At 47.4% G+C, this 18,952-nt stretch overlaps 2 protein-coding genes across 6 annotated transcripts in view; both read left to right on the top strand.

Annotated features, from left to right (window-relative positions):
- The window catches only part of SCUBE3 (signal peptide, CUB domain and EGF like domain containing 3), a 36,941-nt gene extending 29,187 nt beyond the window's left edge, over positions 1–7,754 (top strand). For 2 of the 3 annotated variants that reach the window (XM_044254926.1, XM_044254919.1), the window contains 5 exons: positions 274–435; positions 853–1,050; positions 1,526–1,678; positions 1,803–1,882; positions 3,536–7,754. In XM_044254926.1, coding sequence (XP_044110861.1) covers positions 274–435; positions 853–1,050; positions 1,526–1,678; positions 1,803–1,882; positions 3,536–3,685 — 743 coding nt within the window. In that variant the 3' untranslated portion in view covers positions 3,686–7,754. The remainder of the gene's footprint in view (positions 1–273; positions 436–852; positions 1,051–1,525; positions 1,679–1,802; positions 1,883–3,535) is intronic. The other variant, XR_006385204.1, reaches the window with a different exon arrangement.
- A 4,405-nt stretch (positions 7,755–12,159) lies between these two features.
- The window catches only part of ZNF76 (zinc finger protein 76), a 32,455-nt gene continuing 25,662 nt past the window's right edge, over positions 12,160–18,952 (top strand). For 2 of the 3 annotated variants that reach the window (XM_044254904.1, XM_044254910.1), the window contains exon 1: positions 12,160–12,445. The gene's annotated coding sequence lies outside the window, so the exon portion shown is untranslated. The remainder of the gene's footprint in view (positions 12,446–18,952) is intronic. The other variant, XM_044254898.1, reaches the window with a different exon arrangement.

The raw sequence follows: 18,952 nt of genomic DNA, 5'->3' as shown, positions 1-18,952 counted from the left end.
TCCCCTCAATACTACAAATGAGTTTCTGTGCATTTGGCACAATGTTCAGTGCCTGAAAGAAAAGGACTGGCACAGTAGCTGACTAGTCTGTCAAGTCTGTTTTTCCCTAGGCTTAAATTCTGGCATGACTAGAAAAGGCTGGGACCCTGGAAGGGACTTTGGTGTCTTCAGTCTCCTGCTTCTCCACAATGAATGCATCCTGCTCATCCCATGTCCCTGAATTCCCACTTGCCTGCCATCTTAACTCCTGTCTTTCTTCCCCCTTGCCTGCAGTCCAATGCTCCCCTGGTCACTACTACAACACCAGCATCCATCGCTGTATCCGCTGTGCCATGGGCTCCTATCAGCCCGACTTCCGCCAGAACTTCTGCACCCGCTGTCCAGGAAACACAAGCACTGACTTTGACGGCTCCACCAGTGTGGCCCAGTGCAAGAGTACGTGGCAGGCCAGACGATGGGAAAAGGGGTAGAGAGGCCCGGGAACAATGGCCATGGGAAGAGGTTGGGAGTCGGATAAGTAAACCCATAGGGAGAAAGGCTAGGGATTGGGTGGGCAGGAAAGTCCCACGCTCCATCTCTCCCAACCCACTCCATCCCAATACCAGCTGCTGGGCTGGGCCCTGTGGCACCCTCTCCCTGGACACAGGTAATGGGGAGACAGAGAGGTGAAGTGAGATGAGAAAGTACTAAGAGCGGGGAAAGGAAGGTGGACCCAGAACTTGGAGAAGAGACGATGAACCAGGAAGGCAACTGCCTACACTTGTCTGATTTTCACTTCAAAACGTTTCAATATTCCTAACGCATTTCCCCACTGACTTCCCTTCTCTTTCTTGCACCTGGGTTTGGATACAGATCGCCAGTGTGGTGGGGAGCTGGGTGAGTTCACTGGCTATATCGAGTCCCCCAACTACCCAGGCAACTACCCAGCTGGCGTGGAGTGCATCTGGAACATCAACCCCCCACCCAAGCGCAAGATCCTTATCGTGGTACCCGAGATCTTCCTGCCATCTGAGGATGAGTGTGGGGACGTCCTCGTCATGAGAAAGAACTGTGGGTGGCTGCAGAGCTGGGCCAGGGAAGGGCAGTTCAAATCTGGTTGGGAGGGAGAGAGAGAGAGAGAGAGAAGATGGGGACAGGAAGAATTGGGGCAGTGAGAAGGGAGGCCTTGGGAGAAGAGAGGCTAACAATGGAAAGCTCTATGTTTGGGGGAGAGCAAAAGTAAGAAAGCCAGCGTTGGGATTAGAACTCCAATAGTGTTACGCGTGTCACTTCCTGTTCTAGCATTTTTGCTGTTCCATTCATTTAAACGTCAAATTTTTTACACTCTGTGAGTGCCTGGACATCAAAGAGGAGTTGTGGAACAAGCAGAGGGCAGTGGGAGAGGATCTGTGTGTGTTGGGGTGGGGAAGGTGCATGCACGGGGGAGAGCCTCTGTCAGCATGACTCCTTGACCCCACCACCCTCCTGCACGAGGGCTTGGGTAACCTGCCCTGCTGTTCTCCTGACCTGCTGCTTGCCTTCCCAGCCTCACCATCCTCCATTACCACCTATGAGACCTGCCAGACCTACGAGCGGCCCATTGCCTTCACAGCCCGGTCCAGGAAGCTCTGGATCAACTTTAAGACGAGCGAGGCCAACAGTGCTCGTGGCTTCCAGATCCCCTATGTTACCTATGATGGTGAGCAAGGGCAGGAATGCCAGGGAGGTGGGTGAGAAAGGCGAGGCTCATGAGTCTTAGGAGGGAGCAGGGGGAGCAGGAAGAGTTTCTACCTGTAAATTATTCCCCGTGGTCAATTTTGCAGAGGACTATGAGCAGCTAGTAGAAGACATTGTTCGAGATGGCCGGCTCTATGCGTCTGAAAACCACCAGGAGATTTTAAAGGCAAGTGAATGTGCACAGAAATAAGAACAGCCAGCCTTTAATGAGCATGTAGCAATGTGCAGGCAGTGAGCTGAGGGCTTGCAGGAGTATTCTCACTTGATATACATAAGAGCTCTATGAAATAGGTACTTTCATCGTTCCCACTTTACCCATAAGAAAACTGAGGCACAGGGTTACAGAGCTTGCCCAGTGCGTCCAAGCCCATCTGACTGCAGGGTCCCTCACACTACCTCACACTGACGGGGAAGAGGAAGGGAAGAGGAGGAGATGAAATGTCCCTGAACGCTTGTACCAAAAAATAGGGAGGAAATGAGGTATAAAAAGATGCTTCTGCATTAGGTCCCTCCCTTCCCTGCCTCCCTCCTCAGTTTCCACAGAAAACGAGCAGATCTAGCACAGTATTCCTCAGAGTTAATTCAGCAAAACCTGTTTTAAAGGAAAAGAAATGTTACCTACGTTGAAGAATGAACTAGACTCCCCTGGGTCTGTGGATCCCAGTTTGAGAAAGCCTTACTTGGCAAGCTACAGTCCTAGCCACAGTATTATCCTTCATAAATTATCAATGCAAAGACAAATTTTATCTTTATGATTACTAAAGTCATTTTTGCATTATTGTCAAAATAAGAGACACAATGACAAAAATCTCCTAGAACTTGCAGACTACAAAGAAAATCATTTCAGCAGTGCTTTCTGAACATGTTTTAAAACATCTGAACCCTTATTTCAGATGTGCTGTGGAACTCTAATGCATAAAGTAGTGGGGATCAGGGGCCGGAGGCCCTGCCTCTTATTTTAAAAATCTGCTGAAGCCATAGGATGCATACTAGCCTAGAAGCCAGAAGACCTGAGTCTTTGTGCACAGTGTCTGGCACCTGGTAGGCTCTCCACACACCATGTTGCTGTTTAAGACAGAATGGTTAGGAAAGGCCTCTGAGAAGAGACCTGAGTAAAGTAAAGGGCTACCCATTAGAAGATCAGGAAAGGAGCATTTCAAGCCAAGAAGCATGGGGTGGTGTGGCATATTTGAGAACCCTGAGACGGCCAGGGGAACTCAGCAGAGTAAGAAAGCCAAGGGAGACTGGAGGACAGAGAACAGGGTACAGATCATGTTCAGCCTGTGAGCCATGCAAGAAACTGGGCTTTACTGAGTGAAAAAAGAAACCAGAGAAGTGTTTTGAATAGAAAAAGGACATGATCTAATTAAAAACTGAAAGTCACTCTGGCTGCAGTTGGGGAGAAAAGTCTGTAGAGGGATGAGGACAGGTGAACGCAGGGAAGCAGGGTAGGAGGCTACTGCAAGTTGTCCAAGTGACAGATGGTGGTGGCCTGGACAGGTAGCTGTGGAGGCTGTGGGAAATGGTCAGACCCCAGATATATTTCGAAGGTAGATTCAACAGGATTTGCTGCGGTTGTGGGCGGGAGAGAGGAGTCAAGGATGACTCCAAGGACTGGGGTGTGAGCAATGGAAGGATGGAGCTGCCAGTGACAGAGTTGTAGGATTCTAAAAGAACAGATGGTGGGGATGGAAATCTAGAGTTCACCTCTGGGCATGCCTATTCAACATCAAGAGGGGCTGCTTCTGAATTGAGGCTGGTGTCCCTCTTTCCCACCCCCAATGCTGAGGCTGACATTGCCGCCTGCCATCCTCTGCAGGATAAGAAGCTCATCAAGGCCTTCTTTGAGGTGCTGGCCCACCCCCAGAATTACTTCAAGTACACAGAGAAGCACAAGGAGATGCTGCCAAAATCCTTCATCAAGCTACTCCGCTCCAAAGTTTCCAGTTTCCTGAGGCCCTACAAATAGTGCCCCTAAGCCCAAGACCCAGGTTTTAAAGCCCCCAGACTCCTTAGCCCTCAGAGCCGGCAGCCCCCACCCCCAGATGAGGAAATCTCTCCTCTCTTTCTTTTTGGAGGAAAAAAAAAATTACTATAGACCAAGCACTCTTCCGTTCTGTCTCTCCAGCTTCCTTTCCTGTCTCTCTCTGCCTCTGTCTTTCTCCCTCTCTCTCTTTACTGTGGTCCCTTTTCCTATACGCTCCCTGGAAAAGCCATTAAGTGCTGGCTCTATTGCCCCTGAGGGGTGAAAGAACAGTGCCCCCTTCCCCTTCCCAGCCACACTGACCATTTCACCAGCTCACATCTATGGCCTCATCAGCCTGAAGGGGTGCTAGAGGCCCATGAAGGAAGTGGGTCTCGTGGGGAATGGGGCAGGGGGAAGAAGGGCTTCTGCCCTTCTTATAGGGTTGTGCCTTGCTAGTCAGGAGCCAAAATGTCCCCTGACTGTGCCCCCAAGGGTGATTTTAACAACCCAGGGATCTGCCAAAGAAGTCTCTGACTTACAGGCCTAATGCCAGCACTGGTCCTCTGGGGTACGTGGTTCGAGCCCTAGACTGTCCACACAGCTGGCTTTCTTGTCAATACAGCTTCTTTCCTTCTTCCCCCACATGTCTGCTTGAGGTCCAATTCATGAGGGCTTACAAAGGCCCATACCACTGGGCTAGTGGACATCAGCTGAATGAGGAAAAGCAGCAGGCATTACCATGTTGAATGTGCTGCTGTCACTTCCCAACAGAAAGACTATAGCTCTGCAGGACAGAAACCAGGTTTTAAAGCATCACCAAAAAAAAAAAAAAAAGAAAAAAAAGAAAAAAAAAAGAAAGGAAGAAAGAAAAAAAGAAGAAAGAAAGAAAAAGAAAAAGGAAGAAAAAAGAAAGAAAGAAAGAAAGAAAACCTATCATCTAAAGGACTAGACTTCAGAACAATTAGAAACCAGCCTCAAACACCAATCCCTTTTCTTACTTGTCGTCCTGGCCCAGCCATCTCCTCACCCCTACCTGAGCGCTCCCTGGGGGAGCCCTACTCCCCTTGCTAAGTGTTGTCCTTAAAGAAATATGGCTGCTGACCAGAAGCCAGCCTGGGCCTTGTCCCCGAGTTGTCTTTCCCTTGAAGCCCTAGATGGCTTGTGGACTCCACCAAAGAGGACCCTGCTCTGCTGCCAGCCCAGAGCCACCTACCTCTGGCCCCAGGCTGTGGGCAGCAAGAGGAATGTGTGCACACTTGGCGACCCTTCTGCCCACCCTGTCCACATCTAATAAGTGCAATCATTTTGAGTCTTCCTATGTTGTCTAGAGGGAGGGGTTTTATTTTCTGGTTTTGTTTTTTTGTTTTTGGTTTTTTCCTCTATTAGAACAAACCTATTTATAGCTGCCCAAGAGAAAAGAGTGTATGTTTGAAGTGGAAGGAAAAAGGTTTTGGATCTCATGAACCTTGAGTGCTGGAGCATCTGATCTGTCTCTGCTCCCCCACCAGTGGCCATCCAGACTTCTGGAGCCTTCAGATGGGGGAGCCCAAACCTTAGTTCAGAGGCACCTGATGTGTAGGAGAGTAATTCTGGGGACTTGAAGGAGCAGGAAGGAGAGGGACCTGTGTTTGCTAAACCAATCCTGCCATCCCTATGCCTCTCTATGGATTCAATATGGACCTCAGGATTGTAGAGGCTGATGGAATTGGTCAGTGATTCTCCACACCCAAATAGGGAAAGCCTCCATCTTTTCCCTGCCTTCATCCTGTTTTTTCCTGGTGCACACATGGAAGAGGATCAGGACAAACCGCCTGGGAATGAGCTGACTCAGGGGCCTGAGGTCACAAACAAGGCTAAAGGAACCAAGAATAAGACAGTTATCAAAGCATGAAGTTTGCCTGACCTTGGCCACTCTACCTACCCCTACCTGTTTGCCATCCCCTCTGGGAGTTGACTTCAAGCTTAACTTCCTCCACTACTGCTTTTCAAAAGGAAGAATCAAGTCCATGCCCAAGACCACATCCTGCACACATTCTACCCTCATTCCACTACTGCCTATAAATGTATTTTCCATTTGCTCCTTTTACTTCCCCCAAAGCTGTAGTTTTATTCAATCGAAGGCTACCAATTAACTTCTAGGTTTCATTTCTAAGTGACTATCCCAGGTTACTGCTTCCCCAGGAGAGCTGACACTAAATAAAGAAGCTTGCACCATCTCCTCACTCCCTAATCATTAGCACTCACCCACCAAAGATAGCCTTAGGCAGTAGGCAGCCAAAGTCAAAGCTAACTCCCCCACTGCCTTTAGCCAACACCCCAGCCCTTGGCAGTAGAGTATCTGGCTTTGTCTCTCTAAGTCAAAGAGGGCCCTGCTATAAAGATACAAAATGGCTGCTTCCATACAAGAAAATGGTCATTTAATAGAAGTAGCCACACTTCCCAGAAAATGCCTGAAAACTGCTTTAATCCACTCTGATCATCCTAATTCTCCGCCAACTTTCTGATTCTCTCCCTACCATTGCATCTCTCTTAGAAAGCTAAGCAGAGTACTTCCCAATCTATGCCTTCAGGGTCTGGCTTCTTGCTCTCCTCCTTTTCCATCACCCCATAAACATGTTTCCTCCAATAACTTATTCCATGGTTTCTGGAAACTGCAAATGATTTCCACAGTATGGAAAGTGTAGACCACTAGGCTTCTTAACTGATGTCAAGGCAGATCTTGGTGAGCAGGTAAAGAACTGCTAATGTCCACCACGTTTAGTTTAGGTCATCCAAGCTGGGGGTTAACAATCCAGACAAAACTACTGCTGAACCTATGGAGGAAGCCAGTCCTCGGACATCAAACCAGGGGTTAAGTGGACTGAATGAGGAGTCAATACTCAGGGACTCTCTAGGCCTTTATAGGCCAGACAGAAAAAAAGGTTTTTACCAGTGTAAGGAAGTAAATAGACGGAGTAAATGGAAATGCTTCATGAACCAGTCCCGAGGCCTCTCTGCAGGATGGGGGTGTTCACAGGGCCACAGTACTGTGAGGCTTCATTTACCTTGGTTCAAAACCTGCCCTGATCTGAGTCTGGGAATGGGAAGCCATTTCTGTAAAGACTATGAGTGCCAAGTGAGGCACATCAGAAAGGCACTTAAACCCTCAGCAACATGGCAATACCTTTTTACTTCTCTGCCTCCCTCTTTCTGTATTATTAGGCCAGGTCCATTCCCTACACCTGAGGGAACGCTCAGTCAGGAGAACTGACCAGAGCCTGGACTTGAGCTGCCCTACCCCAGGTCTATATACTATCCCCCAACGGCATACACTGAGCTGTGACTGCTCTGACTTCCTGAGGACTGGGTTAGTTTGAGGTAATGGAGGCTCAGATGTGTTGCTCCAAGGTCAGGAATACAGCTCTGGTCTCCAGCCCTAAGGAAGTTTTTTGTATCTGAGAAGTGTTCTCCATAGGCACGTTTGAGGGGACTCTGTAGTGGATTGGTAGGTCATATCTCAAAATGTCAGAAAACATAGAGCATTCAAACTTCTGTTATTTGCTGCTTAATCTCAATGTAACAGGCTCAAACTAGGGGGAGGAAGACAAAACATAAATGACCATAAGCAGAAAATCATGTTAACCTGCTTGGCTTCTTTCTAAAGCACAAAAGTGGAAGCAAACAACACAAGGCTATCTTTAAATCGGACCTCTCTCAAAGATAGCACACACTGTCCTTGGGCAATTATTTGGACTAGGAACCCTTTAAGAAAATACATGATTAGAGAGAATAGAACCTCCAGTTCTGTTATCAGCTTATCTAGACAACACATTGTAGCAGTTTGGATAAACTGAAAAATCCATTCTTCTGTGTGAGTTAACTGAAGTTTCAGAGAATAATCATTACCATGTGGGAGGCTTTTTTTTAATGCAGAAAAAGAATCTCAAAATATTGTATTTATATCTGCCTTCCACTGCTGCCAATATAGTAAGTGTCTCCTACACAATCAACAATAAACAGTAAATGATGCAGTTCATAGAATATTTTGCACTTGGGGAAAAAAAAAACTATCTGAACCTGTAAAAAGAAATGTTTGGATTTTGTATTGTCTTTTTTTATTATTATTATTAAAATACTAAATGAAACTCCCTGGCTTGGCATCTATTCCTCTGTCTCAATAGTTTATTCTAGAGCTGGAAACTTTGAGGAAACAAAGTGTCTTCTGGTTTCCAGATAGGACTTACAAAATTTTTTTATTTATCCATCTTATTCATAATGATTTTGAAATTTGAAAAGGCTTGTCTCTATTTTTAAGATTTTATTTATTTATTTGTCAGAGAGAGAGAGAGAGAGAGCAAGCAAGTGAGCACACAAGCAGGCAGAGTGGCAGGCAAAGGCAGAGAGAGAAGCAGGCTCCCCACTGAGCAAGGAGCCCGATTCGGGACTTGATCCCAGGACTCTGGGATCATGACCCCAGCAGAAGGCAGTGGCTCAACCGACTGAGCCACCGAGGTGTTCCTGTCTCTCTAATTTTAAAGGCAGTATCAAGAATTATCCCCTAAGGGGGATCTAGGGAGTAAAGGGAGTTTAGGGTATCATTTTTCCTCACTAGAGAATAGTTCCCAAATCTAGTGAGGTCACAGACTCCCTAATTAAGATGTCCCACTCTAGGAAAATACCAATGCTGAGAGTCACCCAAGGTTATTCTTTTTGTGCAATAAACTCTTAGCCACCCAAAAGAATTCTGAAACATCATTTAGCCACTATGACCATTACTACCACAGGGCACAGGAACGCAATCTCCAGTCTGTTACAAATGTACAGTCCCAATTCCTAGGCTCAGAGATGGCAGATAAAATTTGTTTCAATTATGTAATTTCCTGACATGAAATTTTATCATATTTAATATCCATATGATATAGCAATTTAAGAGAAATAAGACAAAATCTACCTGATCAAAAAATAAGTCTGGTTGGTCTACTAGAATCCTAAACTTCCCTGTTAGCATCTATAAAGGATAGGTGCATTCATTTCTCAATTACTGAGCTTCTGTTATATGCCCTGCATCGTGCATCAGGCTATCACAGCTTGCTAACAATAGCCATACCCAAAACCCATACTCCTCAAGTAAGATTCTGATTACAACTGATCATTTCACATACATTTGCCAACAGGAGAGAAAATCCACTCTACCTGGTGACTATGAGTATAAATTTACACTGGCATTCCATTTTATGGACTTTAACTTCCTGTAAGTTTGATTTAGTGTGACAAAACATGAATACTGGGGGTGCCTGGGTGGCTCAGTGGGTTAAAGCCTCTGCCTTCAGCTCAGGTCATGATCCCAGGGTCCTGGGATCGAGCCCCGCATCAGCATCATCGGGCTCTCTGCTCAGCAGGGAGTCTGCTTCCTCCTCTCCTCTCCTTGCCTCTCTGCCTACCTGTGATCTCTGTCTGTCAAATAAATAAAATCTTTGAAAAAAGAAAAAAAAAAGCTTTAAACAAAACATGAATACTTCTGTGAATGGACAAAATCACATTTCTAGAACTGCAAAGCCAAGGACTGATATAGGTCTATAATGACTACACCAGCTTGGGACCATTCTCTCTGACTTATCTCTTAACCCTCTTTTATTCCAAAACACCAAGTCTTCCACCTTCTTCCTAGGACATCTGTGATGATGTCCCTGATTAATGTATAATCAGGGCCAGTACAGCTGAGTCTGCTTATATCAGTCTTTAAAACAGGGCACATGGAGACTTTATAAGGAATTCTTTCCAAGGGTATGTGCAGACCTTCCAAGAGGTAGTAGGCAAGGAAATCAATCTGAGGAGCATTTTAAGGAAGTAAGTTTCCAGATCCTCAACTTCTATTAGAAATCTTCCCCCAAACGAATCCGTTTGGGAACTAGCCACCATACTCACCCACACGCCATTCCACCTCCCCTTTCAGAATAGTCCTTGTCCTAATTTACAAAAGAAAGTTATATCCCTCCCCTACACTGAATCTTCATCCATGATCCAGGATATAAAAACCTGGGGAGTAGGAAGTAGGGGTTGTTTTTTCCATTCATACAAAAATATTCCTATTACAATCAGTCCTCCTATTTCATCTTATAAAATGTTTACTATTTTCTTGTTAGCGGCTCAATCCATTATTTCCTAGCAAGTATACTTTTCTTTTCTTTTTTAAGATTTATTTGACACACCCAGAGAAAGAAATCACAAGTAGGCATAGAGGCAGGCAGAGAGAGAGGGGGAAGCAGGCTCCCCACTGAGCAGAGAGCCCGATGCAGAACTTGATCCCAGGACCTTGAGATCATGACCTGAGCCGAAGGCAGAGGCTTAACCCACTGAGCCACTCAGGTGCCCCTATACTTTCCTTTTTTATTAAATATGTAAGAAAAAGCTTGTCATGAAACCTAAAAATATTAATTGGGAGTCATTTCTGATTTTTAAACATGATTCTTATTTAATTGCCCCCCAAAGCCAAACATCAGAATTCAACACAAGCATATATCCATATCTGCCAACAGGATAACATGACTTCTATCCTGCTTCTCACTCATTAACTAGTGATTTAGCGTCCGCCTTCATTCAGATCAGATTATGATCCCAGGATCCTGGGATAAAAGCCCCACATTGAGCTCCCTGCTCAGTGGGAAGTTGGCTTGTCTGTCTCCCTCCCTCTGCCCCTCCCTTCACTTGCGCACTCTATCTCTCTAAAGTAAATAAATAAATAAATAAATAAATAAATAAAATTGTCCAAAAAAAGACCACTGGCCTATATGATGGTATATTGTCAAGGTGGGGCTCAAAGGCAGAACACAAGCTGCTAGAAATGACCTTCAGTCCTCCAAAATATGCTCCTCACCAGTTCTGAGCACCTGAAATTACACACCATCAAAATCTTATTACTTCCAAGTCACACACTGATTTCCCAGAGTTTTTGTTCATTGTGTAATAGGAGAAGTGATTAGCCAATCAGATTAGGATCTGCATGGAATGTGAGAAAGGACAAATGTATTTTTTATTATGGAAAAAGGTGGTGGGGAGACAAATTAGGACAACTCGAGTTCTATTCCATACGCTATTTCTAACCAGGAGTTTATGCTACGGGACACGCTATTTATTCTCTCCACAGGCATGTGAAATAACTCATCAAACTTCCACCAGAAAGGCACAGAAAGGGCACCACAGTGGCCAGGCTGTTTATTTCTATATCAGGAGGTAGAGAAAGGCTCACTTATTAACCATAAGAATGGGCCATCAATTGTCACTCACTACCCACTGAAGCAGAGAACCTGAAGAGAACTCTGACCCCAGTCCCACCTCTGGAAAGGTTGTGTCAAAACAAATAAGATAGGCAAGAGAGGATGCCCCAACTTGAAAATCGAGCTTTCTGGTTAAGCTCTCCTGACAGGGGAGGTAGGAGGCTGTCAGTGCCCTCAACGGTATTGTGAGCTACCATAGGTCCCAAACCTTGTACTTTGCAAATGTTTCTATTTTATCAGAATACTTCCTTTGAAAATTCTTTTTTTTTTTAATTAAAATTTTTGGGGTGAGGGGAGGGAGGATAAAAAAAAAAAAACAAAAAAAAAACCAAAGTTGAAAAGGACTGAGAGGGAAAAGTTTCTCACCTCATTCCTCCAGGCACCCAATTCCTCTCCTAAGAAGCAACCGTCGCCAGTTTCTTATCTAACTCCTCTCAGTTATTTTTAACGTTTTACCAAAAGCTCACTCCCTTGGATGTCTGCAAATTCCCCAGTCGTAGCCCCTCCCTCCTGGGAGGGGGCGGAAAGGCAAAAGGGCTTGGTCTTGTTCACCCCAGGCGAGCCTACAGTGGGGAGTAGCTGGTTTGAAGGCTGCTGGTGGGGCTGACGGGAGAATAAGAGTGAGAGCCCACGAGGGCCGTCAGGGCGTCCTCCCTAGAGAGGCAAGTCCCTTACGGCTCCTTAGTGACGTCCTTTTCGAGAAGGAGCTAGTAATACCTGCAATTGCTTCCTTCAGAGGGATGGCTCGAAGATCGTAGGCAGTGCCGGGGGTGGGGGGGCCTGCGCACAGAAAAGCTCTCCCGGGCGGTTAGGAGCAGGAGGAAGCCCCGGACTCTGAACCCCAAGGAGAAGGTCCGCAGCCCCAGTGCGGGGAGTGGAACCCGCGGGAACGGCTTCCCTCACAACCTAATTCTCCTGTCCTTCCCGGTTCCTGAAGCGCCCTTCTCGCCCGCAGGCAGCCGATAGGACAGCGCGGAGCCCTCGAGGCCTCGGGCTCCTCCCGGCAGTCGCCGCCTCAGGCCTCAGGTGGACCGAATCCCTCGGAGGGACAGGTGGCAGCTCCACATTGCCATAGCGACGACCCGGCTCGCCAACCGCGCCCAGACCCTGACCGGGGCGTCGTGACGTCATCACGCCCTCCCTGGGCGCTCGGCCTTCGCAGGCCGTACGTCACCCGGCCGGGGGGGCGGGGCGGGGCTCCGAGGGGCACGGTTCAGGGCCCGGCCGCCTGGGCTCCAGGGGCCCGGGAACCTGGATAAGTAGGACTGCTGCCGCGGCGACGGGGGGTGCGGGGTGGAGCGTGCCCTGTATTTTCTATACGGGTTCCGGGGCCCGGTAGAGGCGCGCCGCGAGGAGAGGAAAGTGCGGCGGCCCTGGAACCTGGATATCGCGCGAGGCAAGCTGCGCGCGGGCGGGCGGGCTATGGCGCAGGCGGGTTGCGGGGCCGGCGCTGGTGGCGGGGCCCGGTGCATGGCGGTCTGTCGGCGGAGTCGCCCTCGGGGGCTGTCAGGTTGGTGGCTGCGGGAAGAGTGGGTCCACCGTGCCCAGGTGGGAGGGCGGGCGGGCGCAGGGCCCCGGGAAGGTCCCGAGCCCGGCGTGCCCACCCTCCTCTGGCCCTAGCCCAGCGTCCGGGCGGCTAGACGGCGACCTGACCCCTCCCCCACCCGGGGCCCATCCCTGCCCCTTCTTTCCGCCCCGGGACTCCTCCCCCATGACTTCTAAACCCCACCCCGGCTCCCAAACCCCACGCCCGCCTCCAGCTCTGTGACCCTACACCCCACCCACTGACCCTAAAACCTCTACAGGTAACCCTCAATTCTTATTCATTGACTCTGCCAACCCAGGAATTTCCCCAGCTCTGCCCAGGGACCCACCGACCCAGTGACTCCCTTAGCTCTAGTCCAGTGACTCAAGACCCGAGACCCCCACTCCCCTCCTAGGTGACCCTCCAACCTTCTCAATGACCCCATTGGTCCGGTAACTCCCACTGTTCTATCCTGTGTTCGCCCACAAACTTGGCGACTCCCTTCAAACCTTTCCTGGTAACTCTTTAAGCCCTACTTCAATAGTTTACCACCGAGTCATCTACATAACCCTCAACATCTAATAATCCCTTCTTTGCCCTGTAACCTCATGATCTTCATTCCATGCTCCCTCCTTCATCCTAAAATCACCCTCACCGACATCCCTCTCCGCACCCTCAGCTCCTCAGTGTCAATCAGCACCTGACTTAGAAGTCCCCTAGCACCACGCTGGTGCCCAGGAAGATATAGGATGAATATGAAGTAGTAGCAGTAGTTGGAGGCATCAAAGAGTTCTGGATCAAGTGTGTGATTCCAGGTTCAAGTCCCAGCTCTGCCACCATGGTGCTTTGGAAACCTGGGACAGGTCCCTTCCTCACTGGGCCTCAGCTTGTCATCTGTGTTGTGTGTGATAAGGCTGGGTTAAGTGATCTCAGGAGTTTCCTTCCAACTGTGAAATTCTGCAGTTCTCAGTCAAGATAATACTTGTTGTTTACAATCATTTTTATACCCTCGCTAGAAGTTTACTCTAGTCACCTCACCTCAGGGTCCATTTGCTTCATGAACCATATTCCCTCACTCCCATGACCCCCTACACCCTTAATAGCCTGTACCTTTTTCCCTTGACCAGGCCCTATCAGTTAACAGGATAGCAGAGCGCTTCAGCTAGGGGCATTGATGTGATAAGAGACCTAGTCTGGTCTCACTCCGGCTCTTCAGCTGTGGCACTGCAGGCATACCATTTAGGCCTGTCTGAACTCTCAGCCCCCACCTCTGCTAAGGGAGAGTAATAATCTTGCCTGAGATGGTGCATTTGGCACCATGCCTGGCCCATGGGAACCCTTAAATACAAACTGAGGAACCTCTATGGCTCTTAATCTGTCCTGGGTACTAGGGATTCAACAGACAAGACAGGGCCCATGCATTACATTGCTTTTCTACCCCTGAGCTCTTGGAATACCCATCCTCTTATCTTTGCTGCGGCCTCCTCTGATGATGATTTATCTCGTCCCTCTTTAATTATGATTGGCTGAACACTTACTGTGTGCCATGCTTTCTATGTATAAATTAAATTTACCTTTCAACAACTCCAAGAGATGGTTATGACTATATCTGCCGCCATTTTGCATTTCTGTAGGTTTGGTTTGGCTTCAAATAAATAAATAACCTAAAACAGATACATAGCAGAGCAAGTATTTGAGCCCACAGTCTTCAAAACCCATTTGCTCCACTACCTCTTGCCCTAAACCTGCAGAGTTTTCCAGGTCACCCTGAGCCCCTTGTTTCTTATTTTCTAATGATTCCTAAGCACAACATCAGCTCATTCTATGATGCGCAGGGTTTCTGTTACCCTTTGCCCCATGGCTTAGTGAATTCCTCAACCCAATGTTGGTGACTTTCCACCCCACGTGCCCTGAGACCCCTGCACCTTAATACCTCTCTTCATTTTTTGTCCACATATCCTCTCACAGCCTTCACTCCATGATCTCATTTACCCTAAGGGGGCTGCTACCTCAGTGGCACTTTACCCCAAACCCACTTATCCTGCTAAGCCCCTTCCCTGCCAGGAGTTCAGATACTCTAAACCCTCTGGCACAATAGTCTTTCCTCATATGATTTCCTGTTTTCAGTCTCTTCTCGGTGATCTAGCTGCCTCCCTTCTACCATCCTCAGCCAAGTTCTTTACCTAGAACCTTCATCTAATTAGCCCTTTATCTAGTGACTTCCTTCCCCCAGCGTCAATGAAATGAGCCCCTTCCATCCCAGTGTGAACCCATCTTTCATACCTGTACATCCTCCCATTCTGAGATCCCTCCTCTTCATGTTCTGCACAGTATCCTAAAAGATCCTGCCTCCCATATTCCCAGATCTTGTGGCATCCTCCTCTTTGTCATCAGTGAGCACCTTTTCAAGCCAAATTATCTTCCCCATTTTTCCTCTCCCTGCATCCCTGCCCCTTCTCATAGTGCCTTTTCCAGCCCTTCCTCTCTTTTTTTTTTTTTTAAAGATTTTATTTATTTATTTGACAGAGAGAGATCACAAGTAGGCAGAGAGGCGGGCAGAGAGAGAGGAAGGGAAGCAGGCCCCCCGCCGAGCAGGGAGCCCGATGCGGGACTCGATCCCAGGACCCTGAGATCATGACCTGAGCCGAAGGCAGCGGCTTAACCCACTGAGCCACCCAGGCGCCCTCCAGCCCTTCCTCTTACTTTTCTCCTGGCCATTCTCACCTCACCAATTTTGGTAACATCGATTATGATGCAAATAAATGCCCCTCTCATCCCAACTCTGTCCTTTTTCCCACTCTTCTGTGCACGTAAGTACAGGGCTCCAATGAATGACCCTGCCACTCAGTTCTCCTACCTTTATACACAGCACTGTTGGGCCAAACCTTATTGGCCTCAATGGTTTGTCCGAGGAACTACACTCTTCTCTGGGAACTTCTGACCATAGATCACCAAGATCACCATCCTTTAGGTAGCAAGGAGAGAGATCTTGAAAATCCTTCTGAATTGATCTAGCCTGGTCTCCTTGACACACTCCCAGGATCCTCTTCATTTCTGAAGCTGCTTGGTGTATATGCCCTCAGGGTCGAATGCTTTGGGTGTTAGCTTCTGCCAGCGTTGAATTAGCCCCATTGTTTTCCAGACTCTGGGAGGACTTTCCATTCCCTCCCACCAGAACACTGGATGGTGAATAGCAAAATGTGAGATTAAAGATCTGCATCCCAAAGTCTATTCTGTAGATCACCAAATTCCCGGGTGTCCAGTAATGTTCTTGTTGACTGTATAGCAATAAATAATAGCACAGGACAGACCTCAGAGTAAGGAAGAGGTAAACCCTGGTAGCTACAAATTGATTTTTGAAAGATTTTTTCTTGGGCTTGCTTAATCTGTCTTAGGGCACAGAGCATATTCTGCCATGGATTTTAGTTATTTGTGTACTTCTCATCCATTCCCCAGCCCCACAACAATCTCCTTGAGAAGAGAGGCTGGGGTTTCTTTATCTTCTGGCATCTTAATCTGGTCCCTTATATTATGAGGCAGACCATAAATACTGAGTTGAATGAACTCACTCAGAAATTCTGTATCAGGTACAAACAGAAACAGTTCACATCTGTGTTCTTTTTGTAGCCACAACAACCCCCTATCCCCAGAACGCTGCAGACAAGTAATGAGCAAGTCCCTTGATTTAAAAACAGTGTGGAATTTAGACCTTCCTTTTTCAGTCATTGGTTGGCTGGGGGAATGGGCGTGAGTGCTCATTTTCACTGTATATCTGGTAAGACTAGAGGGATTGGTTGCCCTCGTTGCTAGGACACAATGGTAACAAGGCCAGGGTCTGTTATATACAGACCAGTTCTCAGGAAAATAGCCAGGTGAGATATTTACTGGGGGTTGCAAAGACGAGCAGGGACTAGGGGAAATCAGATTGGCAAAATATTGGCAGTTGTCGAAGTTGGGTAATAGGTTCATCGGATGCATTACACTATTCTTTCTATTTTTGCATGTGTTTGAAATCCATAATAGAAGTTAAAAAAAAAAAAAGGTAGATGAACAAGTGCAAATTTAGCAATGTTCCTTGGAAAACACCTCAACACAAATGTTACTGAGTCAGTACTATTATCTAGGTTAAGTAGTGTATTTAGTCTAACCTATCCCTGACCTCTTGTGTTGGTGAGATAGCAGGATGCTAAATACAAAAATTAGCACCCAGCAGAATTTTGTTCCAGTAACCCAGAAATTGGAACATGGTGGCAGCAAGCACCCATTGCCCAGAACCTGAGAAGGTAAGGCCATGTGGAGGGTGGAAGGTGAAGGAGAGACCAGAGCTCAGCTAGGGTCTACCCCTCTGGCCTAAGGCCTTCAGATTACTGGGAGATCTTAAAGTGGTGAGTGTTCATTCGTTCCCTCATTCATTCATTCCTTCCACAAATGTTTGTTGGCTATCTACTAGTACCCAGAGATAGAGCAGTGAATTAGACAAAGTTCCAGGACTTAAGGAGCTCACCATGGGGGTGAGACATACACTAAACAAATAAACAAGTAAAATCTATGTTGGGAAAATTAAGCAGAGAAGGGAGAGAGTACCAGGAGTTAGGGTGTTAAATTTTAAATAGGCTGGTTAAGGAAGTTCTCATTGAAAAGGTAACATTGGAGTAGAAAACCTGTAAGAAGTTAAGCGGTAAGTCAAACATATATCTGGGGGAAATATATTCCAGTTAGAGGGAACAGCAAGTGCAAAGGCCCCAGAGGAGGAGTCTGCCTCATATATTCTATATTTGAGGAACACGAAGATGCCAGCCAGTCTGGCTGCAATAGAGTAAGACAGGGGAAACAGAGCAAGAGATGCAGGGGTGGGAGTGGGTTGGTGGCAGGTCATGTCAGGAGTTTATTGTGCAGCATGAGAGGAGCCATTGGAGGGCTCTAAATAAGTAAGTGACATGATCTGACATTCAGGATCATTTTGGCTGCTTTGGTGAGAATAACCTGTAGAAGGCAAGAGTAGAAGGAGGGAAGCTGCTTAGGAGGCTATTGTAAGAGTCCAGGCAAGGGTTGCTGATGGCTTGGACCCAGAGTTAAAGCAGTGGAAGAGTGAGAAGTGGTTGGATTCTGGTTCTGTTTTGAAAGAGGAGCTAGCAGGATCTGCTGATGGATTGGATATGGCATGTGAAAAATAGAGAAGTCGAGACTGGTTCCTTCATTTTTGGCCTGCGCGACTGAAGGTTGGAGTTACCATTTACTGAAAGGGGGGCCTGGAGGAGGGGCAGGGTGTGAGAAGGGATGGATAAGGAGTTCACTTGCAAATATGTCAAGTTTCAGGTGTTTAGGGACACAGAGATGTTGCATAAGCAGCGGGATAGACAAGTCTATGAGACATGCGTAAATTTCTGCTCACCTGAGAGCTGAAAGAACGCTGTTCCTGCACAAGAGACAGGGCAGTACAGTGGGAGAACACCGGCAGTTCAGATGAGAGGCCCGACTGTGCCGCCAGCCAGTTGGGTGATCCTTTGGAACTCCGTCCCGTAGCTCTGACCTCCAGATCTTCATCTGCAAAAGGACTGCGTTGGACTGGAAACAGCCCTTTTCTCAGCCCACACCCATTGTTGAGAGGCAATGGATTAGTGCTCAGAGTCAACAAGATAATGTATCTCTATATCTGAGAGCATTTTGAAAACTGCTGACCCCTACACCAGGTAGCAGTGTTGGTGTTAAGATTCCTTCCTTCACTGAAGTAACACGCAGTGAGTGCTGGACACAGAGGGTACAGACAGAGAAGATGCATCCAGCCCTCGTGGAACACCACAGGCTAGCTTCTCGGTGCAGCTTTGCTGCTGAGTGCTAAGGAAACAGGCCAGAGTCTGGTGGTCTGGTGTGACGTTGGCGAGGGAAAGCCTGTGCTTGACCTGGGTCTGGGAGAAAAGCGAACGTGGATGTCAGAGATGAGGCAAGATGCTATCCCAAGTGAGGAAACGTGGTCCTCCTAGCTGGGGCTGGGGAAGAGCCAGGGTGGTGGGACTCCATTTCTTCCCTCCTTTGTTCTTTCACTCAGCATTTACTCCTCTGCTGGGATTTTCAGGAGCTCCTCATTCTGTAGTAGATGGTTTCAAATCTGGCCTCAGGAGTTGCCATTAGAGCTCCTCACAGTTAAGTAGAGCTGATTGAGGATTTAGATTTGAGCTAAAGAGCTCGGTTAGCTATGTGATCTAATGGTATTATTCATTTAGTGTCTGGGGACACATTTTTTGTTAGGTGCTGATTATACCAAAACGCATGCTCTCCCGCAATGTAAGTTGTAAGCAGTCTAACAGAATGTAGGAGTGTGTTATTCCCCCCCCCACCCCCAGCAGAATCCGATTTAAGGACTCTTAATACTTAAATACTGCATTTAAGTATTAATGCTTAATATTTAATAATTAAATACAGTATTTCAGTCACATACTGTGTCAGAGTGACTCCCTCACTGCATCTGGAAACAGTCGCTGTGCCGTGTTTATC

Source organism: Neovison vison, chromosome 1, assembly GCF_020171115.1.
Source record: "Neovison vison isolate M4711 chromosome 1, ASM_NN_V1, whole genome shotgun sequence".
NCBI classification, from domain to species: Eukaryota; Metazoa; Chordata; class Mammalia; order Carnivora; family Mustelidae; genus Neogale; species Neogale vison.
Note: the sequence above shows the minus strand (reverse complement) of the source record. Positions and strands in the feature narration are given on the sequence as shown.